Source organism: Falco peregrinus, chromosome 7, assembly GCF_023634155.1.
Source record: "Falco peregrinus isolate bFalPer1 chromosome 7, bFalPer1.pri, whole genome shotgun sequence".
NCBI lineage: Eukaryota > Metazoa > Chordata > Aves > Falconiformes > Falconidae > Falco > Falco peregrinus.
Window position 1 is genome coordinate 45,317,592 of NC_073727.1, and position 21,494 is coordinate 45,339,085.

At 35.6% G+C, this 21,494-nt stretch overlaps 1 protein-coding gene across 14 annotated transcripts in view; it reads left to right on the top strand.

The window, feature by feature from the left end:
* Nucleotides 1-21,494, top strand: part of SYNE1 (spectrin repeat containing nuclear envelope protein 1) — a 317,016-nt gene that overhangs the window by 105,355 nt on the left and 190,167 nt on the right. For 13 of the 14 annotated variants that reach the window (XM_055810929.1, XM_055810939.1, XM_055810935.1 and 10 more), the window contains 14 exons: nt 1,759-1,923; nt 2,514-2,648; nt 3,530-3,688; nt 3,933-4,141; nt 4,403-4,511; nt 5,804-5,968; nt 7,882-8,049; nt 9,588-9,764; nt 11,033-11,173; nt 12,207-12,367; nt 15,198-15,348; nt 18,664-18,891; nt 19,415-19,513; nt 21,208-21,395. In XM_055810929.1, coding sequence (XP_055666904.1) covers nt 1,759-1,923; nt 2,514-2,648; nt 3,530-3,688; nt 3,933-4,141; nt 4,403-4,511; nt 5,804-5,968; nt 7,882-8,049; nt 9,588-9,764; nt 11,033-11,173; nt 12,207-12,367; nt 15,198-15,348; nt 18,664-18,891; nt 19,415-19,513; nt 21,208-21,395 — 2,255 coding nt within the window. The remainder of the gene's footprint in view (nt 1-1,758; nt 1,924-2,513; nt 2,649-3,529; nt 3,689-3,932; nt 4,142-4,402; nt 4,512-5,803; nt 5,969-7,881; nt 8,050-9,587; nt 9,765-11,032; nt 11,174-12,206; nt 12,368-15,197; nt 15,349-18,663; nt 18,892-19,414; nt 19,514-21,207; nt 21,396-21,494) is intronic. The other variant, XM_055810938.1, reaches the window with a different exon arrangement.

Below are 21,494 nucleotides of genomic sequence, written 5' to 3' on the forward strand. Positions count from 1 at the left end.
ACTGATGGTCACATACCCCATGCAGTTATTCAGAGGTGAGCCTGCCTTAGAGGACCCTGGGCTTTGAGGAGAACTTTCACATATCTCAGGCTCCTTTGGAACAAGGAACCTGAAATCCACTTGCTAGGGCTGCGCTGTTAATTTCTTCTGACTTTGTTACCTTGGCTAATTTTTTGCTCCTACTATATTCCCATACGTTCCCTTTCACACAAAGCATGGAAGATGGAGATTAGTGCAAATGCTACTATTCCTGGGCTTTGTATTTCCTCAGAAAATGCAGTGGATTGTGAATCTAGAAAGTTGCAAATATGTATGTGCTTTTGTCAATATAAAGGTGTGTACTTTCAGCTATAATTCCCCTTACCTGTAGAGCTCTATGTTGTTATTAGCCATATTGATGTTTTTGGGGCTGTTCAGCCAAAGTCTAGCCACACTCTAACATGAAATTAACCATTACCTTGGAGTCGGATCTCCAGATGTGGAGGTTCTGTTAGATTTGTTTTCAAGCTATTATCATTCATTACAAAACTATCTAAAATGAATTTTAAGCCACAGTAAAGAGCTGTCTCTGACAGGTGGATTTCAAAATGTATATTGTGTTTTGTGGGTTGTATTTAAAATCAGTGGGTTTTGATTTATAAAATTTTGAGTTAAGTTTAGCTTATAGAAACAGAAGCACATAATAGTAGCTTGGTAAATCTACTATGTTAAACATCAATTCTTCTGTTTCTATAAAGACGGATGATGATTTATCTGTTTTTGTGTTAGAAGATAAACTGATGAAACATGGCATAACCGTACAAAATGTGGCATACTCGGAGTTAAAATATTTATGGATCTGGAAAGTGGCTTTTTCTTATATAAAGAATACATTCCTATATGATTCTACTATTATACACAATATTTTATCAGGAAGCTTTAAAAAGGCTTAGCAAGATGCTTCAGTTGAGAACTATGGATTTAGTTAGGTCACTGGGTAAAATCGTTACAATTTCTTACAATTCCTTACACTGGGTTTGCAATCAGTGAGGATGGTAAAGTGTACGGTTAGTAAGCAGTGTTGGAATTACCTTGCTGTAGGTGAACTAGTGAACTGTTCATTTCTCCTGGTAAATTTTGTTACTTGCTTATAGAATTATAACCACTGGATAACACGGTGCAGTGGGACAGACTATAAAGCAGAATAATGAAGAGTTGTGACTAAGTTTGCAAAGCAAGAGGATTCCAGAGTAGCAACTAAACCACAAAATTTTCTGTCTGTCTTTTAAGCAGCTTTCTGCCTGGTTGCTTATCTGGCCTACTAGTGTGATAATTGTACAAACCTACTCCAGGCCAGAAGACCTGTAGCATGGAACTGGTCGGATCCATAGATCAAACCACCTTCACGTAGAGTCATGTAGAAGGAGGTAGTCTGCTATTAGGAAATGGCAAGCTTTTAGCCATACCAGGTGCTTTACATTTGAGAGCAGGTTTTTGGAAAAAAGCACTAACCAAATGGCAGAAGCATTCTGAAGGTAGCAGAGACATCTATATTAGATAGCTAGCCATTATTTGAATGAAGGATGACATTAGCACAAGCCTTAGTACAAGTACTAAAAAACAGGAAAATGGGAGCATGAAATGAAGAAGCACTTGTGAATGGCATATATATGAAAGAGTAACGCCAATCAAATGCATTTTTTTGTAAGATCATGGTAAAAGAGAGCAAATACAAATCAGTGAGAAAGTGCCAGCTCATTTTCTTTGCTTATAACTCAGAATATGGTCAGGAAAGCTGGTGACTGGAGAAAAAACATAGAAGCAAATAGCCGTTTGATGAAGAAATTTGAGGAGTCTAGAGCAGAACTGGAGAAGGTAATACAGATTGCCAATTGTTGCTTAAAAGAAAAAGGAAATCCTGAAGAACTTCTCAGGAAACATAGCGTGAGTAAATTCTCTGACCTTCCTCATGGAAATCTTTGAGTGCATGACATGCAAGTGAAAACCTACTTACTTTTAAAATTGATGTGGAGTTCTTTCACATATAAAAGTTACACAGATCAGGTCAAACTGATATTAAGATTGAAAAACAGAAAGGAAAAAAGGTCAACCCTCTTACTGATGAATGTAAGCAACCAGAAGGTGAAGAGAGAAGACCCCTTAGAAATTAGGGTCAGTTTTGCCAGTGGAACCATTGGGAGTGAGGACACTCCCAGTCTCACGCATCCACTGGTTTTTGGTTTTTTTTTTTTGTTTTTTTTTCAGGTCAATATCTGTGTCTGTATTATAACCATCATTTATGCATGTATCTTTAAAATGTATTCTTGCTACAATACCATTTTAGTGCACTGGCTGAGAATAAACTAATTTGCTGGACTTTAAATAGCTTAGAAATAGTTCTTTCTTTAGCACAAACTTCAGTTCTTCAATGCAGCAGAAGTAACCTTGAAAGTTACAGTGTTAGGCAGCTTCCTGTTGGCAGGTTACCATATCAGTAATCTGCTTCAACTTCTCACTTTCCACCTCAACTTCAGGAATTCTTTAACCAGTTGGATCAGAGAGTCCTAAATGCTTTTCTGAAAGCGTGTGATGAGCTTACTGACATCCTCCCAGAACAAGAGCAACACAACCTGCAGGAAGCTGTGAGAAAACTCCATAGACAGTGGAAGGTTAGTGACATTGAATGATGTCTCTGTAAATTCTCTTAACTTTGGAATGTTTCTGCGTGACCTATATGTGTGAAAAAAACCTAAAATAAAATAAATTTTTAAAATGTTGTATAATTTGGCTTCCTGTAGAATTGGAAAGAAAAATTTTACATTAGATACAGTTACACCTACAAACATGTTCTTGAAAAAACCCTGTTAAGTGGTCAAAAGTCAAGAAATGTGAGAAATTAATCATGAAACCTTAATTTCTCACCCTACTTACAGCCATACCTGTGTGAAGAACTTTTGTTGATAATAGGTGCTAGCTTTTTTTACTTTATGCTGGTGTTGGATGATTGCAGTTGCTTTCCCAACCTTAATAAAACAAATTTGTAAGAGATCAGGCTATCATTTTAAACTGTGTCTTCTGCCAAAGACCAAAAACTGAACAAATGTTCATAAGCTATGGAATTTTTTGCCTGCTATGGTGTATTGCAGGCCAGAGTTGGAGTGATGGATGAGTGGTTTCTCACTAGCACACAAACAGGAACCTCTGGAAGCAGTTGTGAATGTAGTTTCACTATTATTGTTTGCTTTATTATTTTATACAGAAAATATTTGGTATATCTTGCCAAGAATCAAGATGTCTCTTTAATGTGCCTTATACGTACATGTTCTGGTTCAAAGAACTTACAACCTTATGGTATATCTAAGACGTATTGGTAACAGAATTGTTTTATTTACTTAAATGAATATAGAGGAACCCCCATCTGTTCATGCATGTATATGCTTTATTTTCTATATTAGCAGTTTTTAGATAATTTGTTTGTATTAACTTCACGCTGAGGTAATGGAAGTAGGTTTTATCTCTGTGCTTGTTTCTTGCTCCTATGGGTGTGTAGGATCTTCAAACAGAAGCCCCGTATCATTTGATCCACTTGAAGATTGAAGTACAGAAAAGCAAGTTCTTGGTCACAGTAGAGGAGTGCAAAGCTGAACTAGCTCGACAGAACAAGGTGCTGTCAAGAGAAGGCAATGAAAGGATGATCGAGGAACACATGGTATGAATTATATGCTACCACATGGGCATTTACAGACATACATTTTAATGTCAGTAATAAACAGAAGGTCTGACCAACTCTTAATCCACCAAACACTGTGCACAACTAAATCAGATCAGTCCTTGAGGCCTTTAATAAAAATTTTGATTTGAGCTTACTACAGTTTGTAACAAATATATAGATATGCTCTGTGATTTCTGCGAATTTGTATTTTTATTGAATTTTCTGCTTTGTCTCCTATCAGTTGTTCTTTGGTGACAAGGGACCTTACCATCTCTGTGAGAAAAGGCTACAACGCATTGAAGAACTGTGCCAAAAACTGCCAGTTTCTGATCCAGTGAGGGCTACATTGGAAAGCAGCCAACGAATCCTGAAGGAACTCAAATCCCAGATAGCCAGCACATACGTAAAGCTAACAGAGCACTCGGACACCTGGAAGGGCTATAAGAACAGGTGTCAGCTCAATTGCTAGCTGGGTCTCTTAGAGCCCTATGTGTGGCCACTCCTCTAAATGTCGTCACAGATCAGTACCACATAAATACTGTATTTTTAGCCTCAAGTAGAAAACTGTACTTTATGTAGTAATTACACAAGTTATAGTGGGGTTTTGAGTAGATTCTGTAATTTTTGGCTTAAATTTATGAGGTCATTTGGTGGCGGCAATTTTTGTCTAACTTATTTCCTTGTTTTGCATTATATGATGTTTTATTTCAGATTTTCTGAATTGGAAAACTGGATTTTGTCAACAGAAAGAGAGCTAAGGAAGATAAAGGAAAGTGTCAATGATACTGCCAAATACAAGCAATGTAAAGCATCTGTGGGGGTGAGCCCTTGGCGTGTATTCTAACAAAGCGGTGGTCGTTGCTACTGGGACTCTGGATAAGACTTTACTCCAAAGTAGTGCAACTGTTTTACTATAGAGGTCATGGTAGCTCTGCTGATTCCTGGTATTCTTAAAAACATTTCCTGGAGAAAGTTCCACATGCAGCAAAGTGTGGCACATGTTCCTACTTTTAATAGTTTAAAGAATGGCATTTCCATTTACTTGTGTATTCAGAACATCCAGAATATAGAAATAAACAATAAAAACTTGTGCCTCATCCTGTTGCATGCACAGTTAAAAGTGCTGCGCAAAGTGCAAAATTTTTGGACTGGGTTTTTTTGAAGGATCAGGTTACTCTCTTACATTTAGGGAAATTTCTGTAATAAGAATTCTCTTCTACAATAGTATAACAGTGGTGGCAAAGATATTCTACCATTCACTTTTGCATTGGTGACTGGTAAAAGAAGTGATAGAATAGTTGTGAAGACTGAGTTGTTTGGTTAAATCAGTTTTAGGCAATAATTTATTGTGTCACTTGGGACCTAGCTTGACCCCTTTCTTTTTTTTTTTTTTATTTCACATACTAGGAGCAAAAATAGGAATGTCACATACTGTAGGAGTTTGTGTGAAAGTCAAGAGTATGTTATGAGGCTAACCATGCGGAGAAACATAGTTCGGATGACCTTGATAAAGGAGATAGACCTTCAGCTTAATGGGTGCTTCTGCTCCAAAAAGTCTAATTTACTTGTGCAGTTTCACTGCTGGTAACTTCTCATCAGCACTGGCACAAAGATATAAATGAACTACTGGATGAAAAGAAGAAAAAAAGAGCTATTTAAATAGGGGGGGAAATACATAAAACCTTGTATCACATGAAATTTTATGTTTGGGAAAGTCAGCATTTAAGATTTAAATGGCAACTAAGAAATTTGGTCAATATATGGAAAATATATACACAGCATCTACCTGTCTATCTGTAGGTAAAAATGTTCATTTGTGAGGAAAAAGTACACTACTACTTATTAAAGAACAGTCTAGTAAGTAGTAGTGGAGTAAAGTCTGTGGAGGAAATGAAAAATCTAGCTGTTGACTAGAACACAATCTGATAGGGTATGCAAATAAATAGAAAATTACTACCTTTCTAGTGTTTCAAGATAAGGACAAAGGTAGTATGTTTACTAATCTTTGAACTGATGCCATAAATTCAACTCTTAATATTTTTTGTTTACTTGAATGCCACTCATTAATATTTTTTGTTTATTTGAAGAAAATATGTTTTGATTATTCCATAGGAAATTAGGAAGCATATTAACAAGCAAGGAGAAAATCACAGCTGGCTGAAATCTAGACTTGCTGTTTTGACTGCAGTATGTCCTGATTTGGAGGCCAGAGAGACAGAAGATGAGCTTTGTAAACTTTCCAGTGACTTCAGGGGACTCCTAGATTTACTGGCTGAGGTACAGTATGAGGACACAAGAACTGTTCATTTACAGTGTCATGATATGACATCAATCATGGCTTCACAAGCATAAGTTCCCTGCTGTGCTTTTTTAATTAAGCTGCAAACATTCAGCATCGGAGAAGTCATTTATACTCCTAGGTAGCAAGTCCTTGAGAGTAGCAGGCAAAAAATATTGACATTATTATAATGGCTCTTTTCCCTTTGCAGGATTGGAAGGTATTATGGTAAATGTTTCTGGAATCAAAATGTCAGTACTTTTAGAGGAAAAAGATAGTTTTCTAAAATTGGCTCGTAGTGAACATTGGCAAAACTGTGATGTACGTCAGCTAATGGATGTAGAATTTGACTTTAATCTTCATGTATATAACTTTAATGCTGAAATAATAAAGGAACTACTGTGAGGTAGTTTCAGATCATTAAGGGTATCTGTCGTGCACTGAATTTGCAGGAAAAGGCTGCAGTTCTCTGAGGTCTGAATGATAACAAGATACTGTAACTGCTGAAATCATGGGAAGTTTCTAATTCATAAGCAAAACATCTTAGAATCCACTGAACCCTTGAGTTCCGTGGGATCTCAGGCAACTTTCTGCTTCACAGTTTTCACAGTAAAAAGACCGGGAGAATCTTAGAACATCTTACACTTAGAAGGCTGAACAAATCCATTTGAAAGAAGATTTCAGGATAGAGAAAGAGTTCAGACTTCAAATTCCATTGTTAATGTTGATTCTTGTGGAGGCCTTGTAGGTGTTACAAATGTATAAGAGTTCCATGTATTTATTGAGACTTCCATGGTGTGAAAACTGGAAAGTTGGGCAACCAATTTTCTCATTTCCAAGAGACTGCAAAAAATGTAAGATCCTGTATTTTTTGTGTGAGGGGGTGTGTGTGTGTGGGAGGGGGTTGTGGGGGTGTGTATGTGTGTATGTTAAAGTACTTTAGCTTTTTGTTTCCTCAAAAGGTCAGAACTAAGAGGAGCACAAGTTCATGAAGGTAAAAAAAGAGCTAGAATCTAAACTTGTTTTGAATCTAAAGGCATGATCTAACTGGCACTTTATACTACAGCTAAGAGACTGCTGGTTCTTAAAAGTCTGAATACCCTTTACAGCTAAATTTACAGCTTGTTAATCAGATCAGTGAGACTGTTTAGACAAGGACTGATGCTGGGTATTTCCAGAGTTCAGCAATGTTTTTTGGAGAGTAAAGATTAAACATTTATGTAAAAGGAAAGAGAATGGCTTGAATCTGAATGACCCTCCAAAGTATGGATTGGCATGAAAGAAGGGAAGGGAGGAAGAAAGGGGTTTCTTAGTTCTAGGATACTTTATGATTAAAACCTTAAAACACAGGAACTGTCTGGGAAATCAGCTGCAAGTAGTTAGCTGAATCATGCAAAGAGGGAAGAACTTTTGATATGCTGAATATATATATATTTATAAAATCCTGAAAACTTGAGACTGGATATTGCACCACATGCATATTGTGGTCCATAAACCCAGGTAACAAGGCATTTTAATATATTTGTGATTCACCAGGGCGTTATTCTGGAAGGTCCAAAATGTAGCAAGATTTTTTGTGAGGTGAGTAGCACAGGTGTTTCAGAATCTAAGTCAGCTTGCAAGGGTGAGGAAGCATGTATTTTCTAAGTGATCACCAATAAGTGGCTGTCACAGCTATTTACCATATGGCAATGTAATAGGGATTATGTCACTTGGTCTCCTTGGTCACATTTTAAGCCTACAGTCACTCTTTCAATGTAAAATTAAAGGTGTTGGGAATGCTGCAGACAAGTGTGCTTTGGATTTAGGCAATTTACTATATTTTTTGAAAAAATATTTCAAATATAAATGTGCCCTTAAAATACAGATGTGCCTTTCAACATGCAATACTTAAGGTTATCTGTAATTGTAGATTGAAAAGACTTTAGGCACTATTGGAGACTGTGTCCAGTACAAAGAAGAAGTTAAAAGTGCAATTGAAGAGTTAATCATCAGCTCTAAAGAAGCCCAAACAGAGGCTGAAAGGATCCTGGATACAGAAAGCTTATTACAAGCCCAGCAACTACTACTTCATCATCAGGTAGGGCAGTTACTCATGTCCATACCGGAATTTTTTTTTAAGGTAGAATTCATGTAATTACAAAATTTTGTTATGTCCATTAGCATAACTCTTTATATTTAAATTTGAAAGAGTTCTAAAGAAAGCATTTTCATATGGCCTAGTATTGATTTCTTATAATGAAAAAAGTACTTAGTATTTTTTAAATGTTAATCCCCATAGATGAGCTTGTTTTCCAACTTTTATTGAATAACATTTTATTTCACATGGGGTTTTGGGGCACAGAACACCTGAAAAACAAGCTTCATTTACTTGAAATTTTGGGTAAGTGTACTCTGCAAATGTGTAGTCTCTCTTTTTTACCTTTATAAAGTTTCTGTGTCAGATTTGATCATGGTAATTTGGGGTTGATCCTGCTTTTGGAAATTTCTCGACTTCAGCATCTTTGATGTGGCCCCAACTCTAAATGAGGGAAGGGAGGTGTACTTCTAGCCTCATCTCCTCCTCTAGGTAGCTACCATGGTGACAGACGGGCCTCCGTTCTGTATGCATAGAACAGGAGGCTTTTTGTGCACTGATACTAGATCAAAACATCTACAGGCTATAGTAATAATAAATCATACGGTTTGCATACAGCAAGAATCATGTTTTTTAAGGCCTAATGTGGGAAATTAACTTTGAGGCCTGCTCAAAGTTAATAAGAATAATTTACTGTCAGTGTTTGGGCATTATAGAAGTATTTTATATTAACATCTATTTCTCTAAGGTCAGACATGTCTTACTCTCTGACCAGGCACTATGTCTTACCCATGTCTTATCTAAACTCTTTTATGTTTGTATAATCTATTATATGTGTTAAGGTTTGTTTTTGTTCTTTCAATACTCCACATTCTTTATCTGTCGTAGGAGAAATAATAGGTATAGTTAATTCATAGTTCTCAGGCTCTTCTTTTGACGCGGAGTCTATTAAGGTAAAAACAGACTTTGACAAACACCTGAAGGTACCCAGAGTAGAATTGAGCAGGGAGCTATGAGCATGCATAGCAGGGCTGACAATGGGTCAGGCATGTCAGGAAAGGAGAAGTAGTGTAGTCTTAGGAGTTTCTGGTAGTGCTACACAGCAAAATGCATCAAGGAATGAGTTACGCAACTAGACCACCCCTCTAATGAAGGCTGGTACTTTACTTTGATCAATCTGAGGCTCCAGCCTGTGCCTCAGAGAGCACAGAGCAGACCTGGATGCTTCCAGGCAGTCAGGAGGAATGCATGCACCTGTGGCTACTCCTGCAGTTGCTCACTTGTTGCGGCTTCTCTTTCTGAAATATTGCTTTGGATAAATGGCTGTACTGTCACTCTTTTCTCTCTCATTTGTATGCCACAAAAGGTGTGTACACATATAATTGATGAGTAAATGAAACTCTCAAGCATATTTGCCACAGTCTATCCCTTTATCTGTTACTCTCATTGCATAACCCTGCAAAAGCAGAAAGTGGTTTCCTTGTACCAGTTTCCCAGAGGAGCTAAAAAGTCTAATCATTCCTGCTGGATAAATTTTTTAGCAAAGAACAAGGAGACTCCATGCAAAGAGGCAAGATGTGCAACAGCAGATTTCCCAAGCTAAACGGTTGCAGATTGAGGGTGGATTGCCCAGCTCAGTGCAAGAGGATTTACAAAACTTGGAAGGAACATTAGAAAACATGCAGCAGACTATGGAGAAACGTGAAGAGCAACTGCAGGTGGGTCCTTTGCAAGTAGAAATAAAAACCTGTACTACTGTGGGTTTTTTATTCTTAAACCTAGCAAACCCCCTATTTTTTTAATGTGAAAGTCTGAACTAACTTTCTTACCTCTGAATCTTAGTCCTCAGGGTTTTAATTATCAGTACCTCCATGAAAACTTTTTGAAGCTGCTGGATACCTCTTAATTAATAAAGAAGCAGCATTTTGTTTGAAAGTGTTTAGAAGTCCCAACTATTCAGTCATAATAAATACTTTAAATAATTTATCTGTGAATTCATGATGATACTGCCTTTTAATTAAGAGTCCTTAGGCTGGACATTTAGATTAATAGCACCTGATGTTGTACAAATATAATCCTCACAATTACTGTTTGAAATACATGCTGTCATCCTAAATTTAAAGAAGGAAGTAAAAAGTCACAGAGAAATAAAATGGATTACCCCAGGTTATGTAACTAGTCACTGACTGAACTGGGATTAGGATTTATAGCTTCTTGCACTGATATCTGAGTTGTACTTTACATTTCTCTAAGAAGAATGTTAATTCAGCTGTCCACTATTCCACAGAAATGTTAGCTCATCAGAACTATTTCACATGACAAAACACAAGATGAAAAAAAATACTTGATTAAGCTCAACTAACTTCTTAATGTAAAAACTTATTCTTGGAACCAATTTTTTTCTAAGGAATCCCATATATGGTGTCTTAATTTGGGCTTTGCTTTAATTCAGAATCAAGAAAATATTTGTTCATACTGTCATAATTCTTGTGACTGGTAATTAAATGCTGCATGTTAATCAAAATTCTACATTATCAGAAAAGAACAAATAGATTCCTCTGTATGTGTTTCCTATAAGTAGGGATTTTCTTCTAACATTTTACTGTAATTTATTTCATTAAAGAACTTGAAAATCCTTTTGGATATTGTTGACTACCTGTCACCATAAGCATAAGTATCTGCATTTATTACTTCAGACTTCTTACAGGACATTCAAATACAAGATTTAAATATTGCTGGCACCTTAGAGAACAGTGCTTTTTTACATAGCGCAGTGCAAATGAGTGAAAATTCAAGGAAAATTTTCTTTTATTGGCTTCAGAACAGCTTCATCTTCAAGTAGATGGCATTTCAGGAGGAATTGTTTAATGTCAGGTCTTTCTCTGTTTTCTTTCTTCGGTAATTTACAATGAAATTATTTTTCTCCCCTTTGATCTTTTTGTCTTTGTATTTCTGTTTTGGGTTTGTTTGTTTGTTTGTTTTATAGGTCACAATAAATAAATGGGAGCAGTTTGAAAAGGACAAAGAAACAGTAGTAAAATATCTCAAGCAAGCAAGCTCTGCACTTGAACGTATCTTAAACTTTAGCAGTTTAGAGAGCCTCTCCTCAGAACTGGGTCAGACAAAGGTATTCACTGTGTGAAATACAGGAACAGAGGTATCCTTCTGCCTTGCTTGTTAAATGGAGTGAGCGTATTGCCTTCAATCTTTGCATGGTTTCTCATTAATGCCAGTGGAAATTGCGTATACAGATTAGAAACTGCATAAACTGTTCAGAGCTAAAAAGTTACTTTATGAAAAAAATCATGAAGAATTACTCAAAATCTGCATCTGAAGCACATGTATGGAAGTTAAAATGATGTTGAGGACTTCCCATTTTATCCTATATACTAGTAAGCTAAACAGTGTCAAGCACTAGCATGTCAACATCAACAGTGTGTTCTTTGCCAAGGTTATGTGGGCTGTGCCAATTAGCAATCTTTTAGCCCTGAGGAGAAAAAGGAGAGAATCCTACAACATGGAAATAAGCCATAAAATGCCACTTGCCCTTAGTAACAGTGAATTATCCCAGCCCATTTTATTTACTAATATATATATATTTTATATATATATACACACTAATATATATTCACAAGTGATTGGATTGCTTTTCACACATTTTTTACCCTTTGATGAATCTGATACTAAATTATACATATCTTGGTTATGCTCAGCATCCATTGTTCTGGTGTGTGAGTTTAATGCTTGTGAGAGAAGGTAGTTGCTAAACAAAGTGGTATTACAAGCTGGGAAATACTGCAAAATCCTTTCTGTAAAGCATAGGATCTAAAGATTAAATAAAGATGCATATAATCTTCTACAGTTCACAGATATATTTCTTGAAGAGCTATAGAATAAATTTTGATTGGCTGAGTTAAAAACTTTCAGACATAAGAGTTTCCCTTGCTAAATTTTATTCAAGCTAGTTTGCTTAAATGAACGTTTCTTAAGTGCTACATAAAACCAACTTTCTTCAGGGATTGTTTTTATGTATTTACACATTCAAAATATACCTGTAGGACACAGATACTTTTTCCAACCACAGACATTGAAGAAAAATACTTTTTGTGTAAATATGTGAAATTGTTTATATTGAATTAATGTGGCTTGCATCCTTACAGGAACTTTCTAAACAGACTGAAGCAATGGCAGTGCAGGCTGAGAATTTGGTGAAGAATTCTTCTGAGATACAGCTTGGTTCAAAGAACAAGCAATCCCTTCAGCAGCAGGCAAAATCAATCCAAGAACAAGTCAAAAAAGTGGAAGTTTCTCTTGAAGAAGAGTATGTTCTTAACAAGTCCTAATATTTATCCTCCACTATAAGATTGTATTCAGATTTCTAGAATACCTTGTCAGCATTTTGTGTTGTCTCATCAGCTTCGTCATTTCCAGCTTGCAGTGGCATATTAACCAGGTTATAGTACCAAATATGTCAAAAAAGTGTGTGCAAATAAACAAAATCTTTTCTAATAATATTAGTTCATAAACCCACTGTTAGGTACATTTAATGTGTTTAATCCCCAGTATCGTGAAGAAACAATAATTAACTCATTCTTGAGGTACTAGACTCTTTTAGAAAGAAAAATCTCAGTGCAAGTATGAGAACAGCACATTTACCATATTTGACTCCATTTTCAGTATTCAGCTTTCTCCATAGGATTGTCAAGAAGTGCCTTCATGTTAGCTGAATGCCCAGATTTTATTTCATGGGCAATATCAAAAGCTGCTTCTGCTGCTGAAAAAAAAAAAAAAAAAAGGCATCATTTGCCAAATTTTGTTTAAAAGTTGAAAGTTCAAACTCCAAGACAATGTTGTTAAATCCTGTATATATTTGTAGCATTTTGTATTTGTAAAAATTTCATCCCTTTTCTTAAGTGAATTCAGTTATTGAACTCAAGTTGCTCAACTTCAACTGTTGCTATTCTTATTTTACCTATATACACATACATTTGTATGTGTGTATGAAATCAGTACTTTTGCATTTATTAGATCTGATACATGTCATGGATATATGTACCAATTGTATGTTGTCTTGTTGGAATTACTGTGTAGTATAATTTGCTTTTTAAGTTTGAATATGAGCAAAGGGTAATGCCCACATTTTTTGGTTTTTTTTTTTTTCCCCTATTGACCATTGTCATGCTAATCGGACTTTAATTTGGTGCCATTTTCTTCCTTATGTAAAAGAACAGTTGTAAACCAGAATAACTAGCCTGTGCAGCAGATGTAACTTTCTGATTATTGACAGTCTAATCGTTATACATAACAACACTTCCTCCAATATGAAGTATTAAAATGATTTGCAAAGTCTACCATATCTTACTGAATACTTTACACTTCATTATTGCCAAAATTAGAGAGAAAACTAGTGTTATTTTTCAATTTAAGAAATTCATCTTTCCTGCAATGAATATTCACTTTTTAAATAATGTATATTTCTAAATTAAAGCCATCACTGATAATCCCTTTCAATGCAGATATGAAATAGGTTTTAGATGAATGTGTGGATTATACAGAACATCTGTGGTACTGTGACAGATAATAAAAAAAATAATTTCTGCAAAACATGCAAATATACACAACTGTCTATAGTGAATCTACAGAACATATAATAAGTGTGTAAGGGTTATGATGTAACTCGCACCATCAATATAAATCTTTACTGAGTAATTTAAAGTGAAGGTATTCCAAATGCATATGGTACACACTATGCCAATGAACAGGAAAGGGAAAGAAAAGTTTGAGCAGCTTTCCATAGTTAACTACAGAGCAAACAGCCCATCTGTTTTCTGAGGAGATCATGCGTAGCTGTGCAGTGTCTTTGGGACTATATCATTTACAGTCTGCGTCTTTCTTACATCTGTAAGGAAGGCAGATACAAAGGTGAAGGATTTTCAGCTGTTGTGCCACTGATTTGGTCCTTTGATTCTGATTTCCAGCCATATTATCTTGGGCTGGACTTGAGTGAAATAGTTTTGCACTTTATTTTCCTACAAATAATGAATTTGAATTTACTCATCAGTAAATGGCTGTTGGCATTCCTATTTTTTTTAAAAAAAATGAAAATAAATAAGAAAGAATCAAAAAGGCCAATTTTTACATTTTTAGACTACATCTTTTCTTAAAGAAAAGCTTCATCTAGCTTTAATGAGGTAGAAAAAAAGAAATTAAACCAAAAACTTTTTAACATGGAATGGTTTTTAAGGCTATATTTAAAAGGAAAATGTATTTTGGAATTTTGTAACATTCAAACTTTTCTGATGAAATTGTTATATATTAAGTGAAATAGAAAATGCATGTTTTGCAAGCTGTGTGTAGGGCCTATATTAGCACTGGTTTCTTCACAGTGATTTGAAAGGAACAGAAACTTGTATATTGAAAGTTAATGCTGTTAAGCCTTATAAGGGCCTTAGACTTCTTGTGATGAAAAAAAGGTGCTTTGTTTGCTATCCAAGATACAGGAAAATCAATCATATCCTGTCTCTATTTAACATTACCTATAACAGCTGTTTCAAAGAATATTAATCTATTAACTTTGAGGTAGTTGAGTTATATCTGTTGTTGATTCTTTGGCTTAATATGAAATCGTTGCCTCAGGAAACACAAACTTTCTATAAAATGGGAAGATTGCTGTTATAGAAAAACCAAGTTTAATAAAGCAGTCAAGCATTGATGACTATGTACATACACAATACACTGGTTTTAATCATTCTGTTCTAGTGAGTAGATAACTAACATCTGTGCACTCAGTTATCTCAACTTTCAGATATGTGATACAATCATAATTCCATATTATTTCCTAGAAATCATGTTTATGTTACTTTTCCATTCTCTTCCTGGTAGATGAGATTCTTGATGTCTAACTGATGAATTTAGCTGTACTCTGTTTCACCTCTTGGTGTCCCCACCATGGCTAATATAATTGTTTCACTTTGGGTGCACAGTCTAAGAGAACAGAGTTTGAATTTAGGTGCACAACTGGGTCCTGTAAAACCGGGAGTTTTTAAAATGACCCTCCTGTAGATTACATTACGTTTTTATTCTAGCAAGTATATAGGCAGCTTCATTATATTAAACTGTTTATTCTCTCTAATTAATTTGGTTAATTTTAGTATTAAAAGCATGGAAATGGTGAGAAACAAGTGGGATCATTTTGGCAATAATTTTGAAGCTCTGTCCATCTGGATAGCTGAACAAGAGAAAGAACTGGAAATTTTGGAAACATCATCATCTCCTTTGGACATACAGATCAGCCAAATCAAGGTGATTAGTTCTTGTTATGTTTAGCATTAAAAGCCCATTTATCTGTCATTTTGCTAGAGGCCAAATTGGAGAACACACATTTTACATGTTTCAGAACTACCATGATGTAATGATGGCACAATTTGTACATGAATATACCAAGCAGTAAGGTTTAACATAAACTAAAGGAAAATTCTAACAGACTGCCTTCTCTTTTAGTGTTTAATTTAGATATATGGAGCCTCTGTGTGTATGGTTAAAAATTTTATTTAATTTATACTCATTATTTTTTGAGTAATCTAAACTGTTGTACAAAATAGCTACATAAATATAACGTGTATAAAGCTTTTTTATTTTAAAACATACATCAGCTAGTGGTTATAGAGCTTTATTTCAATCTCACAAGTTAAAGTTATAACTTGATTTATGTATCTATTATGCTGAAATAATAAAGGAACTATTGCTTTTGGTAGCTTGCAAATCTACATACCATTTATTGCTATTATAATTACACTCCCTTAAATTCTGTGTACATTCCTGTACATACATACTGTTTAGTTTCTTTATTGCTAACTTAGGTGCATATTGTGTCCAAGCATTGTATTTCAAGGGCTGACTTCATATCCTCCCACAAATGAACATGTACCTTCTCTGACATTGTATGTTTCTAAGGGGATAGAGTTTTTCAATATGCTGTACACACTGTCGTTGTCTTTATTCTGTGACCTACTTGCTCCAGAAAATGCACAGGTGTGCAGCTGCTTGCAGTCATGGACCAGTTTGACATGAAATATTTCCAAAGGATCCCATAAGACACTTGTTTCAAGTGACAGAAATAGTTTATCAGCAGATTTTCCTGTTCTTAATTTGATCACAACTTTATATACAACAAATAAATCTCTTGATCTCATCATTGAAGAATAAAGCAATAACTTGAATTCTTGCTTGATCACTACAGCGATTCAGAAACAATTACCTTGTGAAATAATATATATGCACTTACTCCAAGAGCATACTTTGTTGTGTTTTCTTGCTTTTCAGTAGTTAGTGGATAGGATTCCAATGTTTAAGACAGATAGTAAGTGCATCAAGTGATATTAGTATTGCATTACTTTGTGACAGTTCTTGCTGTCTAAATGGAGCCTACTTAAGCCCCACTGGCCCATTCAGGCCAATTTCCCAGAAAGGCTGGTGTTCCTTGCTCTATATGCAGATAAGCAGTAATTTTCACACTGCCTTGCAAGTTTCTGAAAATTCCACCATAATTCTTCCTCATTTATACATCATAAAAGAAAGAAAATGGTCAGCAGGTAATGTTTATAAGTGTCTGAGTGAACAGTCATAAAGCAGAGAAAATCTTCCAGATAAGGCCTAGGGTACATCATTGTAACTCAGGTGAACAAATGAGTTTTATGAAACTGTGATACATGAAATGAGTCACCTAACCTCCAATGCACGGACACAGCTGGAAGCATTCTTCAGCAGCATTGCTTTGTGCCTCATTTTGAAGAATTTGTTGTTTTGTTCTAAGTTTCCTGATGAGTTACTCTGTGCCACAATGCTAATCAGCATATTTAGTTCATAATTTCTAGTACAATGTATTAGTAAGAAAAAATAACATGAGGCAAATGAATTAAAAATAGTGTGTTCCCTAATACCTTTGGCTGACCAGGTAAAAAACCTGGGGTCAGCTGAATGTAATTATCATACACAGTAATGATAAAATTCTTTTGGTGACTGACTGCAAAACCCCAGTGACTTCAGCAGAGCCAGATTTTCACCTACTCATTTCTCCGAAATTCCTGGCGGAACAAAATGACAGTTATCACAAGTAGTTACCATTGGTGGCAAACTCGGTGAGAGTCTGAAGGCCTCAATTATCCACCTTCTTTTATGTAACTGGGTGAATTTAACGGAATAGCGTGGGAGTAAAAAAGCGCTGCCTCATTTGTATCAGCTGCATTGTTAGATAATTTCAGCTTCAGGGCTGCAAATCCAGTATTTTTTCTCAGCACCGTATTCTCATGCAAAAAAGATATTTCATAATCCAAATTAATTCAGAATATATTGCATAAAGGCACATTATAAATGCTTACAGCACATTTTTTTCTGTGCTGTCACACTGCTAATTCTAGACTGAATGTTGCAGTAAGCCACTCCTGAGCTTCATAATGGCTAGAAAGACACCGTATTTTTATCACAATTACAGCAGAAGATGGGCACTTTCTATGCTTTTGAAAGTGTATTTTCAGGAAGGATTTTGGTTCATTTCATATACATACATTTCTTGACATTTTTAGATCTGTGAATGCTATTGCATTTCAATTCCAACGAGTGCTCTTGGCTCTTTCAGTTCCCTCCCAATTATTGTTTTTTGCTGCTTTTCAGAATTCCATAGACATGCTGCATCAGCAGAAATTAAAATAATTCTGTTGTGAAAAAAGTCTTTTTATAAGTTCCCTGGTGCTTAATGAATAAATAGACACTGAATGTGAAACACCAGAAGTTTCTGTCTTGGGTGTTGTAGCTTTCAGGTTTGCCTCTAATTTGCAATAAAAACAAGTGCAAAATAATATGAGACAGCTGCTGTCATGCAGCTGATGAAATACAGCAAGTGCTACTTTGTCTTTGTGCCTTTAGTAATTGACATAGAAGAGAGATGAAAAGTACTAAAGGCCTTTATCACCCTCGTTTCATGGTTTCCTGTTTATACGGTTATGTGGTTCTGTATTTAATCCTCTGCCTGAGGGCACACTCACCTACCTCATATTATAATTTAATTTATTCTCTTTTATACCATGGAATTTTAAATTAGAAAATGAAAATGATCTCTATAGGTTTCCAAATCATAGCAGGTTTTATTTTGTAAGTGCTTGAAAGCTTACTAAACATAAGTAATCAACTGTTAGGGTTCTGCTCCTTAATAGTATCTTTTTTCAGTTATACACTAATTTTTTTTCATCTTGTATTTATTTTGAATCTTTAAGAGAATTGTGTATTAATTTGTTGTGAAGTAGGAGAGGCTAAAATACGAGCCATCTTGTCTTCTTACAAAAATACATACCTCAGCCAATTCTAATTGCTCTCCATAGACTGTTTTTAGCGCAAGCTGTTTCTTAAACATTTTCCAGTACTAATTTCAAGAAGAAAAAGGGAATTTACAGGGCATATTAAAAACTTTTGTAACTAATTATTGCAAGTGGTCAATGAACTGTCCTCTTACTTTTTAAATGAAGAATATTAGTAGCTCAGGTAAAAAAAAAAAGAGAGTAGGAAGTATTATTCTGAAAATTAAAAATATTGTGCTTCTTTATTTACTATCACTTTACATTTTAGGTTATTAACAATGAAATAGATGGTAAGATAACTGGAATCTCAAAACTAGAAGAGGAAGCAGAGTCTTTTTCCTCGTTTGTTACCTCTGGAGAATGTGCACATATTAAAGCCAAATTGACTCAGGTCAAAAGGTATTGGGAAGAGTTAAGAGATCATGCACAGAGGCTGGAAGGAACGGTCACGGGGAATGCGTCAGCACAGCAGAAATATGAAGAAAGTCTTAAACAGGTAGACAATGCAAAATCTAATGGATTGTTTGCAATTTATAGGAATACTCTGTTTTTCCAAAATTGAATATAAAAACCATATTATAATAGGATGGACTAGAATATATTAGTATATTTGTAAGGTAATTGCAAGACCTCTGTATGTAAACTTGTGCTTTGAATGACTTAAAAGGCAGGTTCATGAAGACACTAAAATATACACACTCAAAAATTTATGCTGTCTTTTAGAAAACCTAAGTGGTTCTCCTGGATATTGCACTAAGAAACCACATCCATAATTCTTATAAACATTTCAACTTTAATTTTGCATTGTTAGTAGGTCATAAGGAAGATAATCTATGTTATGATTGTCCCAGTTACAAGGAGCTGAGCACAGCATCTTTTAACTTCAAAAGGCACTCAGCAAAACAGAAGCTTAGGATATAGTACTCTCTTAGCACTAAATATTTAAAAGTTAATATTTAAAGTATCATTTATGTATTTCCTGCTGATTTTAGACTCTCTGGTTTGCCTTTTCTTCATAGGTGCTGCAGGCAGTGTCTGAATTTGAATCTAAGGTAGCTGAGCCTCTGACATCATGCTCTTCGGCAGCAGCAACGTACACAGCCCTTCAGGATTGCACGGTGAGCATGTGGCCAGCAATTCCTGCCACCGAGTCCAGGGAAATAGTACCACACTGACTTCCTCATCGAAATACCAGTAACCTCCAGACTACAGGCTGCCTGATGCCACACAGCCCAGGGTGGAGGCAGGAGGCAAAGGCTGCCTGTCGGGGTGGGCACCCCCAGGAAAGGCTTAAGCAGACTTCCTCAGCTATTTCTTCTCAACATTTCAGACAGGCTTGGAGAGTTTTTTCGCCACACTAGAAAAAGGAAAGCCTAAAACTATGAATTAATTCTTCAGGTTCTTTTTTTTTAATTTTATGCATCTAAAACATTATGAAAAACAGAAGAAACGTGTCTGTTAGACATTTTTCCTGGAAGATTTTCATGAAACTTGCATCTTGGTAGAGAAATACCACTGCTTTTTTTTTTTTTTAAAAAAAAAGAAACCTTGGAAGTAGATTTTGTAGGACAGTGCAACGACTGGACAGTGTTTCAGCTGACAAACTGTTATTGGTGATGCCAGAAATCCATGTGTTTTTTGGAGATTTAGTTTGGTCCACTACAAAAGAAAAACAAATGCTGGATTGGTATTCAAACTACAAAAAAATCCCAAATCTCAGGGAATTAGATATAGCATTTTTGTCTATGTCTAGAAGTTTGTGATGCATTCTTCCCAAAGCAATAATTACTTTTCTTTCTAATAAAATATTGTAAAAACTTCCAGTCATATTGTTCTTGCAATACAATGCATATAATTTTCTAAACTTAGTGGTAACTACTTGCAAAGGCTGTATGCAAGGAAGACCTGTCCTGTCTGCTTTAAAAAAAACCTTTATACTCCTTGAGGAAAAATATTTTGCATATGGAGAATTTATTCAGACAGCACATGTAATCATTATTGTTACTGGCTTTTAAACATTATGAATATGCTATTGTAAATTCTTGTCCTGCCTGTGGGATCATGATGATTCAATGCCTTAATGTGAAATTAATTTTTATTTTTCAGTTCAAACATCGGCAGTTTGTTGCTGTATAATTCACATTTCCTCCTATATATGATTACTTTCATGACTGTAATTACAGCCATTACTACTGTTTTTATTGCACACCTGTGAGTCTGACGTTTAGTGGTCTTAAAGCTGTTTCATTTTGTGCTTTTCTAACTCATTGTACTACATTTCAATTATTTTCACATGAGCAATTTCCCTAGCTCTCTAGAAATGGCAACACTGGAAAGTCTAATCATCAGATCCCATTATCTATGAAAAAGACCTTTAGCTAATGCTGCCCGAAGTTCTGTGCTCTACCTCTCCTGTGTCATGCCATGGGCTGCAAGTCTGTCAGTCTTCACATGCTGGAGTGAGCTTTTTGTATTTACTGTGCATGTATAAATTAGAGTAACTCTTAGACAGATGGAGCTTTGTCCTACATGATCATGCTGTGTCACATGCCCATTCAGAAGATCTGACTGTTGTGATTTTTTCTTTAACACTGATCAGAGGAAAGTCTTCCCCTGCTACTAGCTGGTCAGTTGACATGCTTGGGACACATATCTAGGATAGATCTGACCAAAATACAAGCTATGGCTTCATGATCTGGTGGATGTAGCATTGCTTCAGATTTCAAGTAGAAGTACAGAATTTTCCCCATCATCATTACTGTAGCTCTGTTGTTTATGTATGTGACTTCTGTTTCTTTTACATGTTCATTAGGACCTTTGTCATACTGTGGAAAAACTGAACAACACTCTGGCCTCTGTCTCAGCCTGTGCCCGAAAGGTGGCCAACAAAGAAAAAGCTACTCAGGAGGTTACAGCATTGCAGCAGAAATATGAAAAGGTTCTAGAGAATGCTAAGGAGAAACAGACCTTATTAGAGACTCTTCTGGCTCAGTGGCAGAAGTGAGTAGACTCTCCCATCTGTTAAGATGGACACAGAGACCTTCCTGTGGTCAGTGTGTGAGACTGAGGGGGCAACTTAAGTTGCTAACTCTAAGTTGT